A 20308-nucleotide genomic window follows, 5' to 3' on the forward strand; every position below is an offset into this window, starting at 1 on the left:
ACTGCTTCTTTTGACCCGGCTTTTTAGGAACTGAACTTTAATGAGGAAGATGAGCCAGATGTTGCAGCGCTTTGAGAGTGGCACAAGCGATTAACTCGCTTCCTTTCATTTGTAGCATGAAGATATTTTCTGCCACGGGGTTTAACCCTGGAAAGGCTGGCATTTTCCTAAACATCCCATTAACTAAGCATGTAGGACAGTGTTTGTTTATGAATGCATTTGCATCTGCACATGCAACTGCAATCATCATGCTCTTCCCTGAGGTTGCTCGATATTTGATGGCAGTAGCAAAGATTGGACTCAGGTGCTCCTGCTCCCAAAGCATGGTCCCTTCTGCTGGCTTTTTGCTGACCAAGGCTCTTTTCCATTTTCATGGGTCAGTTTATCATCGCTGATGTTGCTGTGATTAGCCAGACAGAGTGGTGCTCAGGGAATTTGGGAGGCCATGTTGCAGTTCGGCACAGACCACTCCTTTGAGCTGTGTCTAGCTCAGGAAGCATATATTTGTGTGCATTGAGGCATCGTGGAGAAAAGAGAATGCATAAAGATAACTGTGGTAGCTTAGATGGCAAATTGGATTTCTAGACAGCCTTGATCATTCTACAGATCAGGAGAAAATAGAGGAAGTTTAATAAAAACACCACCACAACTCTGTTTTGTAAGGAAAGCCAGAGTTATATTTTTATCCTGACCTAACAAAGGAGGAGGAAGGAAACTGTTTTGCTGAAACAAGCATTTTAGATTGGACTAAGGATACACTTATCTCTGTCTACATTTGTGTGCATGCGTGTCCCAGCAAACTCAACAGCATATTCATATGCATGAAGTGCATTTTCCTGGAGGCACATAGTCAACATGTGCCATGTGAGGAGGAAAAAGATGTGCCTAGCACTGCTTAAATGTTGGTCGAAAAGGCATAGCATTTTAGTCAAAATAACTTAAAGCATCTCATAACATTGTGGTTGGTATTTGTTATTTTTGCTGACATTGGGTACTGGATAAGAAATCTGCCTGGTTTGGAAAAGTGCAATGTAGATAAAATGCGAGAGCCACCTATTTATTGTGTGTATGAGGCAACGTGGCCTCCAAAACCAGAGAAAGTCAGACAGAACTGAAAATCTGCAGATTTTGGTCTTTCATTTTAAAATGAAAAAAACTTTTAAAGTAACAAAAGCCCAAGCCCTTACTGAAGTGGGCACGAGCAGGGCCCCCAATCGGAAAGTGTGGGAAGCCAGCGTGGAAGAGAGGGAGAGGCTTCACACACCGCCTGCCCAGGATCTCCTGCCGAAGCCTGGCTGGTGGTGGCCTGCAGATGGGGTAGCTTTGGGTCAGAGAGTGGCCGGTGTAGGTCTGCAGTGCTAAGTCCAGCCCTGGCAGGTTGTGTGTGAGGCTGAAGACGTGGGGCTTGCAGCAGCCTGGCTGCAGGTTTTGTCTTTGCATTAGAGCCCACATGATGATGGGCAAATCACTTCAGCTCCATGCGTCTCACTTCCTTTTTTCTGTGAACAGACAGCAGCTTGTGCCTTCTGTTTTGGTCCATTTATATTATAAGGCCCAAGGGTAAAAGCAGTGTTTCAGATTATGTGTGGACAGACCCCAGCAAAACAGGCTAGAGCATGGCACTCCCACACGTTCGTGCCGCACTGTTAATTATTAATGGGGGAAATACAGGGATGGGGTTTATCATCAGCTTTGTGACATACCATCTTCTCTGCGCAAAGTCTAGGGAAGGAGTCTCAGTTGATGGTGTGGCAATGGTCATTCCTTTCTGCATGGAAACTGAAATAGGTACAATAGATGGAATAATATTTTAAGAGGCTCAGTTGCCAGATTGATTTCTCAAGCTAATAAATCCTTGGCTGCACTTGCTGTGTTAAAATATATGTTCAGGCAAGATTCATGATCAGCTCTTAGGAACAGGAGAGCAAAGGAAAAAAATAGGTTGTTCCAAGATTAAATGCTTTACATTTGGCACCTTTAATTGGCTTATTAATAAACCTCTTTTTTTGAGGGTTATGCTATTTATTATTTCTAATGAAATAGTTGTCGACTAGCCTTCTAAAAACAGCCACAAAGCACTGGCCAAGGGCGTCTGGGTGTGCTGGGTCAAGTACCTGGCTCTGAAACTCCTAGTCATATGAGTGGCCTTATCCCCACCAAAATGATACATCCCACAGAGATGGCACTTACATGGCTTAGAAAGGAAATGCAAGTCCTGCGCACCATAGAGGCCTGTCTCCCCATATGAAAAAATAAGTTGTGGTAATGCAAACACATCAAAGTGGTTGCATTTGTATGATAGAGTGTACTGAGCTGTGTGTGGACGTTCAGGATTTCCAGATGTTCAACAGCTTCCTCAGAACAACTGCTAGGCATCTAGAAATCCTGGGCAAATGTACAAAATCCTTGAATATTGCTCAGAAAAATATCCCTCAGCAGCAGAAGAAAACATCTCTGGGAAGACCTGAATGGATGGTAGGTCCAGTCTATATTCTCAGGCAGGGAGGCTGAACATATGGCAAATAGACCTTGCACAGCCCCCCAGGGAAATTCATCCAGCCTGGGGCTTATTCCAGGTGCCCTTTCTTCCAGGGGACCATGCCACCCACCTCCCTTGTGCACTGCTGCTACTCTGTTAGAGAGCAATTGGCAGGCAGGCAGCGGGTGCAACTGCTGTATAGTGTGTTCATGGCAAATCCAGCATTTCCAGGGAGTGCAGTCATGCTGCTGCGCTCATGGGTGCAGTGCCTGTGAGATAGATCAGGTCAACAAGCAAGGGGGGTGATGGTGTACAGCTTAGCATGGGCCCTAGAAAAATAAATATGACAAGGTCAGAAATATGCAAGTGTTTGATTTCTGGGAGTGCATGATTGAAGTATTATTGCTAAGCGCCGTTCTGAGACCTTCTCTACATTGATTGATGTCTCATTTGAAATCTCCTTCTTGCCTGAAAGAAAAAAGCGTGAAAGCATTTAGTTAATTCTCTTGCAGTGCTTCAAAGCTGCTGTTCTCTGTTGAACATGACTGGCTCAATAAAGATTCATCATGTCAGATGTAGTGTCTATAAGCCAGAGAAAAGTGGCCAGTGTATTGTTTCTCCAGTGATTTTACGTTTTCTTCCCATTTAAGTAAGTATGGAGCATGGAAAAATGCTTCCTTGTAGACTAAGGCTCATAAGTTTCATATCTAAGGTCCAATCCTTGATGAAGGCAGCAATTAATCAATGAAATCACTTCCTTTACTGAAATGCTGCATTTCATAAATAAGTTAGTTTTCACATCCAAGTCTTTCAAGAAAGCAGCGCACACAAGGAAAGCTGGTGTCAGCATGTTTTAATCCTGAAATGACCGAGTTTCTCATTATGGACACCAAACTTAGCTTCTAAGAAACTTCTAGGCATGAGACTATTTCTGTGCTTCTCAAAATATGCCCGTACTTCTGCTGTTTTCCAGGGACAAGACTCACTGAGACAGACTGCAAATACTGTATGCCAGCTGTTAACATATGAAGGCCAAGAGGTCTCAGTTTCTCAGAATGTATTAAAACCCTTGTATCCCTAGTACTAAAAATCTGTGGACCAGCTCCTGCTCTCACTAATGTTAACAGCAGGATTTGTGTCAAAACACACAAGAAGAGAACATAACTAGCACCTCGGGATGTTGTCTTTGTCCATATACTCCACCACTGTAGGAACGATTGTTCTAGCATCTTTTATATTGCGTTATTAAGGGATGGAAGCTTTTGCCAAATCCAAACTGAAATGCTTCCAAAGCCTTTTTCAGTGTTGGAAAATGTTTGTATCAAGTTATCCTTGGAATAATTTTCTCCTTTATTTATTATTATGTGCTACTCAGCAGACACCTAATTATGAGGCACAGAATACTTCTCATTCTAGGAGGATATGTAGCACTTCACTGGATGTTTTTAGGAGTCCATATTCATTACATTAAATGAGATGTTTACTTGCGTGAATCCCTTGGGTTTTAAAAAAAAGCAAAAGTAAGACAAAGAATTAATTTCAACACTGAATAGCCATTAGACATTCTTACTATGGGTGAATGCTTTTATACCACATCACAGACTGTTTGTCCTTTTTTTTTTCAGAGTGGGTATCCAAGCTCTGGACCCGCATCAAGCACTCCTGCCTTCAGGCCTGAGGATGAGCTGGAACATCTGACCAAGAAAATGCTCTATGACATGGAGAATCCTCCCTCTGATGACTACTTTGGTGAGCAGTGCCATGTCACAAGTGTCCATAGCCCCTTTCTGTATTTACCAGGTTTGGTAACGGGGAGGCCTGACAGCTGGCGCTATTAATGTAGTGACATTCGTATTGATGGATTTGCTTTCCGTGCTTGGGCTGGAAGTGTAATCATCCATAGGAATTCCTCTGTAATTTCAGCATAAATCTCATGCTCACTTGCTGTATGTTTATAGTCTTCCTGGTTATAAAGTTGAATTTTTCAGTGTCTGGTTCATTTTCACACCATCTGTCCCCAGCTTTTAGGCTACCAGGCTGAATTCAGGTGCGGTGTGCTGTCTTGCCCGCCTGCCCCATCCCTTTTCATTGCAGCTGCAAAAAAACTGGCAGTGTAAATGTGTTCTGCTCCCAAGGCATGGATTTTCATTTTCTGTATGCTGGCATAGATTAAAAGGAAATCCATTTTAAGTCAATCAGGTTGGTTTTACATGGGGACCTGTTAGCCCAGAACTGAGTCCAGCAAGTACGAGGAAGACAAATCTGAACTGATCGGCTCAGAACTATGTCATCTTCCTTGCCTGGAAAAAGATAAGCAGCTAATTTCCTTTTTAAGTGGTATAGAACAGAATTATCTCAGGCATCTATAGGTGTAAAATATATATCTTGCCTTTATATAAAATACAGGTGATATGGCCTCTGAACTCTGCATTAAAGCCAGGAGCTTTGGGCACATTTGATGCATCTCGTCTGTGTGCTTAGTATCTCACAGGCTTGGGTGACAATGTTGTTAGGAAACTGCTGTAGTCCATAGAGTTAAAGACTGGGGTAGGCCATTCATTTTGTGTTCTTTATCTTCCTTTATTTCATCATTTCTTAAAAGCTTCATTTAGGTTGCCCTCTAGGTCTATTTGCTATAGATTTAGGTTGGACCAAAACATTTCTGGCTTAAAGAAACTTTAGTGGTTTGGCTTAATTGGAAAGCAGGTGGGACCAAGGTTTCACTAATAAGGATCTTGCAGTGACAAGGATCTGATTACATGAGAAGGTCAAGATGTTCTCATCAAACAAACATTGCCCATGTAGATGGGGTTGATATCAGTCCCCATTCTCCCTCAGTACGTTCTACCTTCTGTGGTCTCCACCCTCACAGCCGAAATATCTTCTCTATAAACATTGATAGTCATCAGAGTTGATGACTAGCACAGATCTGAGGTGTGAGCAAGAATGACTAACTGAAGAGAGGATAACCAGAGAGCATCTTCTGTGCTGCTGCCTTTGACTTCATCTCTGCCCATATCCATTTGTGTTCACTCTCTGATGTTTTAAAAGCAAAGCAACAACCAAACAAACATAACATGTATTTAGCCATTAGCATGCGTGGGGAAGAGGCAGAAACTTTTTTCCCACTCCCTTCAGGCAAATGGCTGAAGCCCTGAGGCATGAGATTTGATTACAGTCATTTTCTTAATGCAGAGCTGTGAGTGGCAGGAGCTGGTTGATGGACTAAAGCCCACCCAGTTTTCGTAGCCCAAGAAGGTAGGCAGGTGAACAAAGAACTTGGAGATTCACAGGCTCCAAGGTCAGAAAGGACCTTGCCATTATACTGCCTAATGTCCTACTCTCAGTTTCTCCCAGAAACATGATTGAATCATGACTTTAAAAAAAAAAAAATCTAATCTTATCTTAAAGACTTCAAGCAATGGTGAGTCAACCACCTACCCTGATAAGCTGTTCTAGTGATTAATTTTCCTCACAGCTCAGAAATTGCTTCCTGAAGTGGAGCTTAGTGCTCGGGTTTTGCAGACTAATGCTGTGTCACTAAGATGGCTTTGCTCTGTTTGAGTGTGGTACATCAAAGTTTTTTCATCCAAAAGGGAAGCATAGCTCAAAGAGTTGGAACATAAAGTCTCTCAATGTTAGGTCATCAATTTGGCTATCAGATGGGAGGTCAGACCAATGCTGTGCCAATAGCTCTTAATTCAGCAGGAGACAAGAAAATGGAAAGGAGGCTACAGAGCATTCAGAAATTTTGCCAGTGTTGTTTATATAAGCTGTAGCATCATCAAAGATGGAATAATCATGCATGATGCAAGCTGGAAGATGAAAACCAAACAACCACCCTAGTCCTACCTTGGGCAGGTGATGTTTAATTACAAGCTGCACCTGATTGATCTTATAATTGCACTGAGTCTATGCCACTGAAGGTCATCTCTGAAGTGGTGTCCAGCCTTGGCATTCTTGATGTGCAGAAGAACTGTGTGTTGAGCTGAACTCCTCCTCAGCTCTCTAGGCATGCTGTGCCCCATGCAGCCATTTGGGAGACACAGCCACAACTAATTATATAGCTACCAAGAAAAACATAAAACGAAACCAGGAGTTCTGGAGCACAACTGCTTTTTATGGTTGGATAAAATCAAAGAGTTGGGCAGCCCTCATCCTCCTAGGTTTGTTCCAGCCCGAGCTACTCCCAGGGGAAGATGGTCTCTGGAGTCACAGTGGATGAGGCTTTTTGATATGGCAGTGCAGGCCAGGAGTTTTGTACTAATTCTGGCTATGTCAGAGCTAAATACCCATCTACTTGAGCTGTCAGCCAGTGCCTTTCAGTAACTTCATGCTCATGTGGAAAGAACAAATTAAGTGTGGGAGGAAAAAAAGAGTCTTTCAACTTTGGTTAACTGTCTCAACCAATATCTCTGCCTTTGTTCTTTATTTGTTTAGCATGGTAGCATGGATTGTACAAGATTCATATGGCACATTGATCAAATAATCAGAAAAAGGACAAATGGGCAGAGACATTGACTCTGATTTGCATTTAATATCTTCTGCCTGAGGTCTAAATGCCATGGTAATTGTAGCATACCAGATAGCTGTCAGCTAATCACTTTTATTAGTTTGAATTTAGAAAACTGGATTTCAGCGTATTAGAAGTTGGTTAAGAGCAGATAGGTTTTGAATTGAGGAATCTAATTAACCTTGCTAGAAAGCTGCAAGGCGTTATATTAAGTCATGAAAATAATTTGTTGGAATAATTACATTTGAACTGTCGGGCTGAAGAAAGGTCATTTTACTTGGCCTGTCAGCATTCTGGGATCTTTCTGTAACCATCTTCTGCAATTTCCCTTGCCGTATCTCTGGTTTTCAATCAAGCCATCTTGATTCTGAAGTCAGTGTGGGCAGAGCGGAGGTTGCTGAGGAGGGAAGAGGAGTAGGAGCCACTAAAGTTGTCTCTTTGCTCTGGAAATGACGGCTGGTACTGCTGGCAGACCAAGTGTGCTGAGTTCAGGAGCAGGACAGCCAGCACTTCCATCAGGTCTGTGATTACTACACCTTTCTGCAGCTTCCCTGGGTGGAAATTACTGAAGGTGATTTCAGAGTCGGGGGAACTGTTCTAGCCAGTGATCACTCAGGCAAGCACATACAGCTGGCAGCACAGCATGGTTTTACACTGCATTCCTGGGGAGCCTGGGTGCATGGCAAGAGCCAGAAGCAGCATGCTGGAGACACGCTTCGGAGCAGCAACATCACAGTTTGCAGCTGTTTGTTGCCTAGACTTACCACAGCAGCATAATCCAGTCACTGGGAAATCCTCTAGCTACCATTGGCAAGGCAGTGCTTATGCATTGAAATACCATCACTAAGCATAATAATTACAAAAAACACTGTGAATTTTTAGGAGTTAAACATGCATGCTGGGTATTCTGCCTCACTTAGTTTTGTTGAAAGGCCACACTACCTTACTAAGTCTAAGCACCCCGATCTTTGGTGTATGTCCCCTCCTACCCTCCTGTAGGTTATGGAGTGACTTATGGAGTGACTTCTCCTGGGAAGTCCTTGGCAGATCAGCAAATTGAAGTCTCTTAAGTCTAAGCAACTCTTCCTTCTTTACTGCTGATTCAGTTGCTGATCTGTGGTAGTTGGCTGTCTTCAATCAAATCCCTTTTTATTAGAAAGGATTCCCAAATGTGTTATGCACTGTGCAGCAGGGATGGTTTCTCTCTGTCACAGCCCTCCCTGTTGATAAATGTGCTATTGTAGATAGGCATGTCTGATTTGTTGAAAAAAAAAGAATACTTTGTCGAGTTGAAATTGGGTAAGATTGGGGGAGGAGAAATGGATATTTACGGGAGATTAGGCTGAAACTATCAAAATTGTTTGTTGGCCACCATGGGAAATTAAAGCCCTTGATTTTGCATTAAAAAAAAAAAAAAAAAAAAAAAAATCCACACACACAAAGATCACAACTGTTCTAGACCACTGTTTCAAGTCTCGTAGAAAGAAATTACGTCTGGCAGCTGATAAGTCTCTATCACCATGCAGACAGTGCTGATTAAGACTGGAAAAGTGCCATCAGGACCCCTCATCTCCTGTTGCCTTCTGGACTGTGTTCCAGCTGAGTCACTCCCCACAGCAGAGAAGTTTCCCTGACTGGTGGGAAGAAACTTTCACTGGTATTTTACTGTAAGCTCTCAGAGTTACGAAAGGAACCACCAGTAACAGTCTCCTTTTGTAGTTCCAGTGTGCTGTAGGGATGCACATGCGTAGAAGAGAGGTACTAAGATGGTCCTGTTGAAAATATTCAGTTTGTGCAATAACGGGACCTTGATTTGTCTCAGAGCTGATAATTCAGGATACATAGTTTTCTAATGTGTATTTGTTGATAGTGGGAGACGTGGTACAGAGTTAGGCTGAGGAGCAAGGCCACAAGCAGGATGTTTGACTTCCTTTTCTGCTTCTCATCCTGACCTCTTGTGAGACCTGTGTCAGATCATTTTACCTTTCCAAACATCCTTTCTTCCCCTTTCACCCTGTTTGCAGGGCACTTAATCTGCATAGTCCTTCAGACAGGACCTGATTAACAGCAGCAGTTGTATGGTTGCCCCCCACAGAGAAGCCTTCATCTCCAGTGGTTCTTTGAGATGCTGTGTCACAGTTACGACTAAAGAACGATAAGTGGCACCAGTATTGAATCTGTCAAGGCTCTGTCAACTTTTCCACTCACTGCCTTTGTGTCTCCATTAGGCTTCCATTCATAAGCTAAAAATCTTTCACTCGGACCAGAGACCCAGTGTCCAAATGGTGTCAAGGGTGTTCCCTAATTTTACTTCTTGAGAGGCAGGACATGGGTTAGCAGGTAGCAGTCAAAGTAAGATATGGGAGAGAGTGTGGTAGAGTCACAGAAGCTTGAGATGAGGAGGCACACTAGGTTGTCCAGGTGCAGCTTCCTTCAGTTCATGGTATAATTGTTTCCTTTGACTTGGCTTTGTGTGCTGAATGGTTCTAGTGTCACTAAACTGAACATGTTCTGCATTGCATTTCAGTCTTCATCAGGCATTTCCGTAGCCTCTAAGAGGCTCAGGTAGCCTCTTAGTTTCATCTGAATTACCACCAGAAAATGAAAGTTGTCTTGCCTGTATTCCTAGGTCTGCTCTGAAAAGGTTGTCATTAAAAGATGCATATTATTATTACAAGAGCATAATTACATTGTAATTTTGCCATGTAATGTGATGTGTCATCATGCCTTTTGTTTAAAGTCAGGGTTTCTGGTGCAAGATGGCATACGTCCTCATCTGAACAACATCTGGGTCAGAAAATAGTAGGTTAGATTTTCAACGACGGATGAGCCAACAGTCATTTTCTGTTATGTAACTGCTCACAAAAGCAGGAATAACAGACATATAATGGGGACCCTTTTCTCCATTGTAGTTAAAGGTATTATTTTTTATGTTCAAGCCATATTCCAGCATTTGCACACAGCCTGCGCTCAGGGAGGTCATGGTGCAGTACCATCAACATCCAGCTGCCCTCTTGTGGCCTGCCGCAAGGGGAGTCACCCTCCCTCTGCTCCCCAGGGGCTTTAATTACCCTATTAAATGGCTTTCAGAGCCTGTTTCTCCAGTCTCACTTCTGTCAATGCTTGCCACCTCTGTCTAGCTTTCTTTCAAGGAGTCTTGTGACTGCCGGCATCCTTGCACAGCAAGTGCAGGTAGAGTTTGGAGAGCAAATTCATAAGGATGGTCTCCACGCAACCTACAGGGTGAATTTTGGCTCACAGTTCCAAAGTAGGAAGAGAAAAAGAGGAGGCCAGTGAGTGGTTAGAGAGCAAAATATACCATGTCTACATGCATTTATCTCCAGCCATGAGAAAGGCAAGAGAAAATAGGGATGAAGAGGCTGTGAGCTGGTTTAAGTTGCTTTTCACCATTTGAAAGGCTGTGTAAATGGATGCAAAAGTTTGATTCTTCCAGCCGTTGATGTGATCCACATCCTACTCTGCAATAATTGTGGGAAAAATGTTTTGTGAAGCTAAGCACCTAGATCTTTTTATGCCAGGGATCTTAGTCTTATAAAGTCTTGAGTGCACATCTATTAATGAAGATCGAGTAGATGTAGCAGCCAGGAATGAGGGGAAGTTGCACTCCTGTAAGCCCTGAGCACCTGGTACCCACGTGTGCCAGGAGGCAGGAGACTCTTGTTCCCTTTTTCCTCTTCTTATCCACACAACAGTGGACCAGACTTTGCATCATGAGTGTTTCTGAAGCACAGTCTCTTCAGAGACCCCCACTGCTTCACAAATGTGATCTAAATCTTGCATCAAAACCAAAATTACCCTTTGTTACTGAAGGTGGTAAAATGCCAGCTGGAACAGGTAGCAAGCAGCATACTTCCTTGGTGGTTTTAAGTCCCTGGTTTAGCTTGAATTGCTGGCAGTCAACCTAGACATACTTTTGCTTTTAAACAGAACTGATTTGATACAGAAGTCATTTAAAGGAGAATAAGTGCAGAATACCAAGGTAGCATTTTAGCAAAGGGATTTCCATGGTCACCTGTGTGCTGTGAAAGAAAGGTGGGTTTCAGGCCATGAGTGGAATCGGGTTTGTCCCAACAGTTAGTAAATGAAGGCTGACAATTCCCTGCTGTCTTCTAAGAGGAGTGAAATGTGATAATGAAATATCAGGGATGTTTAAAAATTAACATATCCATGGAAAAAAATCCATGAGGGTGGTAGATATTTCTTATGTTGTGATAGGGCCCTTAGCATGCTAGGAACTGTACAAATGGATAGCAAAGCTCAGCCTCTTTCTGAAAAGACTTTGGACAATGATGAGACTACTAGCCAAACCCCCCAAAATTAATAGTCCTACATGAAAGTAAAGTAAATCTTTCTACCTTTATTTGAGAAGCAGTTCAAAGGGAATCCAGCTTGCTCATGATAAACTTACATGCCCAAACTAAACTCTCTATGGACTGAAGTGGCTGAAGAATTGATAATGAGCCATCAAGTCTTCGGCTGCAGGTCATTAGTCCCTAGCTAACTCAGGTCATTATGAAGCGAAAGTGTGACCTACCTTATGGCTGTTTCCTGCCCCACATGAAATGAGATGGCTGGTCTCAGGGGGTTTCTCTGTGGGTACATCATCACCTCACCAAAAACGATAAATTGTGGCACCCAGAGGACCCCTGGTTGGGGGGGTTGAGGAGGCCGGGAGCTGAAGGCAGACTGTTAGTCTAGGGGCATTGCAGGCTGGAGGAGGTTTGTTCTCCCTCTCCTCCTGTTAGATCTGTTTTATGGAGACGAACCAGGAGTTTTCACCAGGATTTCATAAGCACTAAATTCTCACGCACAGGTATTTTAAGAGGAGGTGTATGTATGTGTATCTATGAATGAGTGAGAATGTTTTTCTGGATTGTAGTTTTGTAGATATAATTTTCACTTCAGATAGAGCTTTGGAGTGTTTCAAGCATCAAGATGTCCTTTTTTTGGTCATAACTTACGGCTAAGTTGTAGAGAGGCAGTCAGTTTTGGAGCTGGAGTTAGAAACCACACTTCAGTCGTGCAGTCCTGGACAAATCTTTGTCCCAGTAACATGAAAACAGTTCAATTTATCTTTGTTTTGAGTTAGTTATGCACATGACCTGGCATAAATGAACCCTTTTTTTGCTTTTTTAAAACTGAAAACAGCTCACCTATTGTTTGAAGCTGGTTGCACTAAATTTGTAGTTGCTTCCATGTTATATTATGGTTTATTTGTACTGCAGTAACATCTAAGGCCTGCTAGCAAGACTGTAGTCACACTGCACTGTGTGCAAATTAAACATGAAGTAGGAAACAGTATGCATCCCTCAGAGCTCCCAAACTGAAAATACAGCAAGGACCAGGAAATTATTATTGTCCTTAATTTACAAACGAGGGTCTGACTGGCAGAGTTTAGACGACTTACCCAGAGTCATGCAGAGAACCAGTAGCAAAGCAGGAATTGAGCCTAGAATTCCTTCAAGTCCCGTGCCTTACCCACAGCCATGGCCACACTCTTTATTTTACGTGAAAATCAACAAAATGGACTCGTGAGCCTTGTCTGATGAGAAATCACAACTGGTCTGAAGTCTCTTCCCAGCATTTAGATCACAAGCCCTATTTTCCAGGGTTAATAACGTGGCTGTGAAAATAAGAAAGGGGGAAAAAAGCTCTCCAGGATCGCACTTGGTAATTTTAACTGCTGTTAATATAATGTACCCACTAATGCTCTCACACTTCAGCATTTAGATAGTTCAAGGCTATTAGGAAAATTGATAATTCACCGTAGTAATCTGTTACTTTCCAGTCTAGCAATCACTGTTCCATGGGGGTGAGGCGGGGGGGGGGGGGGGGGGGTGGGGGGGGGTGGGGCATGGTGGGGCATTTGTTACTTTTTCTGATGGCATTTGTCTCATGCTGTCTTTTTTGATATGGTGGCTTGTCTCTTGCCAGTAACTTTTGGGGGTATTTTGAGTGTCATTTGAAGTTTAGTTGGGGGGAAAGGCCAGATTTTATCTGAGAGTGAAATATGGTAAAAAAAGAATTAAACGGGGCTGTCTCATTTGCTGAGTGTTCTCTCCTCCAGCCTGTTCTCTTCTGATGGAAACGCATCAAAACTGTTTGGTTTTTTTTTTCTTTTCTTTTCTTTTCTTTTCTTTTTTTTTAAGGAATCACTTTGACTCAGATTGTGTGAGATGAATCATAACCCACTTTCTCATCTGAGATGTGCAAAAAAAAAAAAATTAAAAAAAATTCCAGTTCTGCTGTCAATGTCAGCATAATCAATACAGAGTGTTTCTCAGTGGTGCAAAGAGGTAGGAGAGGATTAAAAGAATGAAAAGAATCAAAAGTAGCCAAACTTTCCTGCTGCTTTTAGTGAGCTGCACTGTTTTCATGTCTGCAAATGCACCTTGCTGTTCATTATGTCGTCTTGGACATGAACACAGTTTTCACATCTCTGGCTACAACCCAAGGTCACAAACGGTGCTCAAAAGTCAGGAGACTGTCATCCTGAACTGACAAGCAGATCATGAGAAGCCAGCCCTGGCAGACATTTGGGATGCTACCAGCAGCCAAGAGTAAACCTGTTTTGACTTGTGAAACCTGCTGTTAAGATATCACCTGCCTGGACTGTGCCAGCACAGATTTTGTCAGCTGATTAGGAGAGAGTGGCAAAGCACCGTGCCTGTCCCGTGGCCCTGCCTAAGCCAGCCCCATTGAGGGAAATGGAAAACTTCAACAGCAATAGGATCGCTGTGGGTGCAAACCAGAGACGGGAGACCACATCTGATACCTCGTCACCAGCTTTCATTTATGAACTTGCTCATTTGCATTTATTTTTTCTTTTTTTTCTTGTGTGTCTTCCAAGGCATACACAGAGATGTAGAAATAGTTACCTCTCATAGTGTGAGCTAAGAGTGAGAGTTTAACCCCTGAAAAACTACGTTCACAGCACCAGGGTCAAAAGGGGACAGCACAGGTAGGTGTATGGGTTTTAACAGTTGACGAAATGAATCTCCATGTCGAGCACAGTGGTTCAGTAAAACACCCTGACAATAACAGACACCTTTGTAGAGAGTTCAGAGGTGTGGGTGCAACCATTTTCCAAAGCATAAGACACTGTCCGCAGCTAAAGGCAGGCAGCTGGACTTCGGATGTGAATTGTTTTCTCTTGTAGATCCTTCCAAATTATTGTCCCAGCCACACTAAACTATTTGTTTAAAGCTGTGAATCAGGCTGTATTCAGTTAGCAGCAGTGTTCGACTTTAATATACAATTTCCTCAACAAATTCTGGTTCCAGACAATATCTTGAGAGGTTAATAACTTACTATCTACTAAGCACGTGTTCTGATCCTGTCTGTGCTGTCAGTGACAGACCGGGCAGATGATGTGCAGCATTTAATGTGAGGGCAGGTTGGAAGTAGAGAAAGTTTTTGTGGGGGTTTTGGTTGGTTTTGTTGTCATTTAAAATTACAGTCTGAAAAAAACAAGCTTTTAAAGTGCCACTATTTCCTCATTATCTACTTGCCCTGAAAAGCAAGTGAATTCAGCTGCTGGCTTCCAAAAAACCTGCAGAAAGCAGACTTTCTCTTGTGTTGGTGAATGGCTGGGACATGACAATACTGACTTTCCACCTCTTTTTAGCGTGGGGATTGTTTGTGATCAGGAGCTAAGGAACTGTGTCTGGCTGAGCTTTCCTGGAGGGAGACATCTGGAAAGGACGCTAACGTGGGTCATTTATGCTCTGCAGAAGAGTGTCATATGCAGTCAGCTCTTCTAGACAGGAAAGTCCTAGTGATCATCACTGCTAATGTGGAGCTAATTCTGGTCATGTGTTCTCATTGTCATCTCCATGAGCTGGGCAGCTGCTTCTGATTTCTGTCCCATCGCTGAAATTAGTAAGAATCCTAAAATGCATGTATATATATATATATCTCTCTCTATCTCTGTGTGTGTGCATATATATACACATAGTGCAGGATGCTGCATGGACCCTGGATTCTAATGGCGTTCCCTTCTTCCCCATTCTCCATCTCAACATCTCACATCAACTGATCCAGCTTTCAATGCCTACATGGTCTTGTGAAGTGTGACTATCTCCAGCGCTGGCAAATCCAATGTGCGTGTTTAGAGGAGGGAGGAAGGTGAGGAGAGAGGACAGGACAGAGGAGGATATGGGTACAATAAGAGTGGATGTTTGAGTGGGACATTTTTAAATATTCCATCCTTTATCTGTATATGTCTAAAAACATAGGCTTCTTCTAAAGATAAAATGGCAAAGCACAGGCTTCAGTGTGCCATGCTTGTGTAATTCCGTTAGGCCACTACTGATGCTGAAACAACCATAACCTCTTATGCTGTGTACTCTCAATTTCCACGCAAGGCAATAAGACGAGGAGGGGAGTGAAAAAGGGAGGTTGCTTATGGGCAGAATTATTTCCACTGTTTTTTCACAGGCATAATTCAAAAGGTGAAGAAAGTGGAGCATGTGCACTGCAGATGTGCACAGCTGGTGCATTGCCATCTCTGTGGCATCCCTCCTTCAGAAGGGCAGCTGAGGAGAGCCAGGAGGGCTGTGTCAGTAATAAGGCCAGCTCCTAGTGAAAGCTTGTCATTTAAACTCTTTCAGTCTCTGCACTACTGTCTCTATAGCGAGTGAGGAATGGGAACTGCTCTGTTTGTTCACACATGGGAGAGACACATGCTTTCATGTCTAGAGGGGTTAGGCGAAAAACTGCACCAATAACAAATTTCAGGAGCCTCAGCAGGAGGGTCAGAGATGGGTATCTGAAAAGAGGCCACCCCTAAGCTTAGGGCAGAGGGACATTGTTGTTCTGGGGTTGCAGATCTGTGCCCTGAGCTAGCCCTGGCCATGCCATGTTCATGAGTAAAGGGCTTTGTTCGTAAGGCCCATTGATCTAAGTGTGGCTTGGTCTTTTAAACAAAAACAATATTTCATAGAAAGCCAATTAGTCTTGGGATCTTACTAGTTTTTCTGTTATTTCTTCGCTCTGATTATAGCAGGGCATCGGATGAGAAGCCATAACTAAGCTGTTTCAGGTCTGCCAGGCTCAGCTTCCATGTGTTTTGTACAATTGTAAGGTGTTCACACACAGTCTCACTGCCTATTGCCCTTTGCAGAACAACTTTCTTTCATTTAGGATGGAAGAGAAGGCTGACCTGTGGCCTTGAGTCTCTTGTAAATGACCAAAGTCCTGAGACTATGAGTAGCAGCTGTTAGGCAGCAAGTAGGAATGGTGTGCATCCAGCAAATGTCTGATTACAAGAGCTGTTCTGGCCTAGGAAAATTGCAGCTGTTCGGAAGAACAAGTAACATTTTACAGTATGATGTTTTGAAGCATGGTCTAATCATGACGCATAGTGGGTCACATCTCAATAGGTGTGTGTTGACTAGAAGACGCTCGAACTGACATCAGCTTGGCTAGAGGTCTGGCTGACTAAATATAGCCTAAGCTCTCAGGAGATCAGTGTGTGCAGTGGCTTCATGCTTGTGCTCTGGGGACGGAGTAGAACAAAAGAGTATGCAACGGAAATAACACCATAAAATGAGATATTCATATTGTTTCCCCTGGACAAGTGTTTTACTAATTTTGTGTCCCTCTTAGCTAGGAATATCCTATGGTGACCCTTGGTACCTCAGACAGGGCTCATCTGCAGGAAGAGGAGTTCCTAAGTCTTTAGTCTGTGGTTTCCAAAATGCCAGTCTATCTCTTTCTTGTTATGGAGAGGTTGCTTTGACTTTCTTGTGAAGCATTACAGGAATTCAGACTTGTTCCGGGTGTTCTAATGTTTGGACATGGATCTGAACCTTATCTCAGATGTTTCTGGAGTCATCTGGCCTAGAACATTGGCTGGAGACTTCCCAGGAGCTGCATAAAGCATATTATTTCACAGGTCCTCATCTGTGCAGAGGCGGCAAAGGGGATGCTTACAGCAGTGCAAAACAATGAAAGATATTTCCAAAATGTTTGAAGGCTCAAACATTTGCATTGAGTTTCACATTGCTGCAATTCTCTGTTTTGGATGCTCACTTTTGCAAGTTGTAGCCTTTCACTGGGACAAAAATCTCCCACACGGTTTCCTATGCTGGGGTGTGAATAATAGCTTCCCTGATCTGCCCATCACATCTGACTTTGTCAACATGACAGAGTTGCATCATTTTAGGTGCAAATGGAAACCAGCTGACTTAAACCAGCATTGGCTTTCTGGGATTGGTCATATAAATTCGAAAGTACCTGAAGTTGACTAAGTTTACATCAGTTAAAATCAGGCTTGGGATAAACTGAAATGAGTGTCTCTACACACACCTCAGATCTAAATTTGGAGGTCTAGTGGATTTCAAATGATTCTGTTAATCACATGTAACCAAGTCCATCAGTTTCCCCTCCTGTCATAACAAAGTGCTTAATGAGGATTAAATATACTTACCGTCTTCACAGTGAACTCCCATGTATGTAGTAAACCAGTAAAGTCCACCCTGAAAGTTCAGAGCACAACAATCTGCCAACTTTCTTCATATGGAGGTTGCCGTCACTGGGTAAGGATGTTCAGGAGGTCTTTCAACACCAAGTTTTTGGCAAACGCTTATAATCCCCGCTGATGATAGCCTTTTCTGATGCCCACTCAAGGACATTGGACTGGCAGGACTCATCATGACCTCTGGATATCAGATCAGTGCTTTCCGATTGGTTCAGCCCTGTCACAAGGATGGAAAGCTTTTGGGGTTTCAGTTTCCATCGGCACAAAATTCTCAGGTCAAGAATTGTGTGAATAATTCAGGAGACAAGGATTGGTGCCCTTCGTGCGGAAGCCAATTTAGAAAGAACCTTCCATCTTGGAAATGTGATGAGTAATACTTGGAGTGCACCTTTGTAGATGCAGATCAACATCAGAGCCTCCTCATGGAGGACTTCAGGTTAAATGTCAGGACAATCTGTATCATGATAAATCTGGATCAGAAGCCACATCTCCCGTATCTACTACTGTAAGTCAACAGGCCCTAGAGTCTAAACCACCACCTCAGAGCAGTCTTAGGGCCACTAAAGAGCTTGGCTTTATGTTATGAGGTTTTTTTTAACAACTTACTATTTTTTAAGCCTTGCTAATTATGAATCAAAAGCTGTAGGATGTGTGAGAGTGACACATGCAATTGTGCAGATGGGTTTTCTACATACTTTCTTTAAATAAAATAATAATTTTTATAAATATGTATCTCGTATTTTACACAAATTCACTTCTAATGGAGGCCAAGTAAGAAAACTTCTGTCTCCTTTTCCATTAAGCTCTGAGAACGTGACAATCAGGTGAGAATATCTATGGATATGTGATGTGGTACTGCTCCATCATGGACTCCAGATGTGCAGCATGTGCCACAGGGAGGTCATTTTGAAAATAGTTTAAGAGAGTTATCAGTATTACTTTCCATCTACCTCAGCCAGTAAAAGCAGGTCCTGTGACCCAAAGGATGAACAGAATTGTAATTATTGCATAATTACATTAGTATAATTAATGTGGTGTCATCAGTATCAACTGTTATTTTAAAAGGACTTTTGCTCTCGCTACCAATGTCACATTTTAAGGTTATGATATGTCTGGTCATCCTGAGTTAGAAACAAAAGTTGCACATCCCCTCCAGAATGGGAGCACCTCTCCATCCCAGGTTGTACAGCTCCTGTTACTTGTCCAAGAGAGTAAACAAATTATTGGACCTTGCACCTGGTTGGAAAAGTCCCAGATTTTGGGGTGAAGAAGGAAACCTCTGTCCAGTAGGTTGCTTTAATGAGAAAAAACAGAGTTAGTTGATTCCAGCTGCTGAGAAATTTGGAGTGATGGAATTCAGTGCAAGGGACGGCGGATGGTCGGTGTACAGGTGAGGCAGTTTCCAGCGCCTGATGGATGTGATTTATGGCAGGGCTGCTGTCGACACGCTGAAAACGTGTGTTTCAAAACAGCAAGGAAGCTTTGGGCTAGTGCTGGATTGTGAAAGGCAGGGTTTTCAAAAGGCCTTAAATAAATGAGGTGCTGGTTGAAATTTGGTGGGACATCTTCTAATGCAGTCAAGACACCTTTGAAAACCCCAGGCCTCAAAGCTGTTGGGAATATGAGAGCTGCCATTTGTTCAGGACTCTACTCTTTGTGGGATCCAGCCTTTCTCCACCCTTTTTTTTTCTTTTTTTCACTTTTGGCAGGCAGCAGACAGGTTCCCTCCCTGTTTCTTGTTTTTTATCAGACGTTTTTCCCCAGGCAGGCATGCAGGAGGCATGCCAGGTTGGTAGGCCAGAGCCATTGGCACGGGAAGCATCTCTGACTCAAAACTTCACCATTACTCAGGCATTTTCACCTTCTCCACTGAACAGAGCCTTTGGTAAAAATCACTTCATGCCACCACCCTCCCAGTGATGCAGCAAGGCAGAGACAAGCTGCCGAATACCAGCTGGAGCACAGCCAGGCTATGGAAGAGTGAATTGAGTCATTCATGCCCAGCAGCGGATGTGATTTTTGGCTGGGCTTGAGTCTGGTGAACATACTGATGGCGCCTGTCCTGGGCTTATGAAATGGGTCGGCTAGGCTGGGCGACAGAAGTGGTTTGAAGTGCCCTTGCACAACATGGAAGCAGTTGGAGGTGAAAGTCTTTGGGAAAGGGAACATTGTTTGCTCTTTGTTTAGCACCTAACATCACAGGGCCTCGACCCATCACTTGAGCTTCTCAGGCTGCTTTCGTGCTGCAAACCTAATTGTATTCCTTTGAGAACACAATAAAAGGCAACTAATTTTTTGACCTAGACAAAAAGTCTGCAATCTGTATCAGTGTGAGTCTTAGCTGGTCCCTTCTCACTACACCCTCAGTTCAGCAAAACTTGCTTAAGAAAGCAAGTGCTAAGAAGAATTTGATCTACATTTAAGGTATGCTTGCACTGAGCAGCAGCATAAGCCTGTGGGCAGCCAGTCGCTGGTCCTCCCCACCTGGAGGAGTGGGTGGGAGAAGATGCACGAACCGTTGCATAAGAAGCACCGAGCATCTGAAGAGGAGACCGGCTCGTCTGGCCTCCAGATCTGCTCTGTTTTGCAGCCACTGCTTACGTACGGGGTCAGGTGCAGCAGCCCCTGAAACTACCCTCCACTGCTCTACCAGCAAGTCTAATCTCCTGAGTCAGTGGGTGAGCAGACTGGGACAGCACGCTTGGAGAGACACCTGTGAGGAGACCCAGACGGGCCGGGGAGACCTGCCCCCACATAGCTGCTGGCTGGGGCTTCCGCCACTGGCCCTCCCAGTAATTGCAAGGTATTTTTT

The 20308-nt window shown here is 43.4% G+C and overlaps 1 protein-coding gene across 16 annotated transcripts in view; it reads left to right on the forward strand.

Moving 5' to 3' along the window:
• The window catches only part of LOC115347044 (LIM domain containing preferred translocation partner in lipoma), a 353563-nt gene that overhangs the window by 263557 nt on the left and 69698 nt on the right, over window positions 1-20308 (forward strand). For all 16 annotated transcript variants that reach the window (XR_005933430.1, XM_030027920.1, XM_030027918.1 and 13 more), the window contains one exon: window positions 4105-4228. Coding sequence is in view for 15 of the 16 variants with exons in the window: in XM_030027920.1 (XP_029883780.1) it covers window positions 4105-4228 (124 nt within the window). In the remaining variant the exon portion in view is untranslated. The remainder of the gene's footprint in view (window positions 1-4104; window positions 4229-20308) is intronic.

The sequence above is a fragment of the Aquila chrysaetos genome, chromosome 10, assembly GCF_900496995.4.
Source record: "Aquila chrysaetos chrysaetos chromosome 10, bAquChr1.4, whole genome shotgun sequence".
NCBI lineage: Eukaryota > Metazoa > Chordata > Aves > Accipitriformes > Accipitridae > Aquila > Aquila chrysaetos.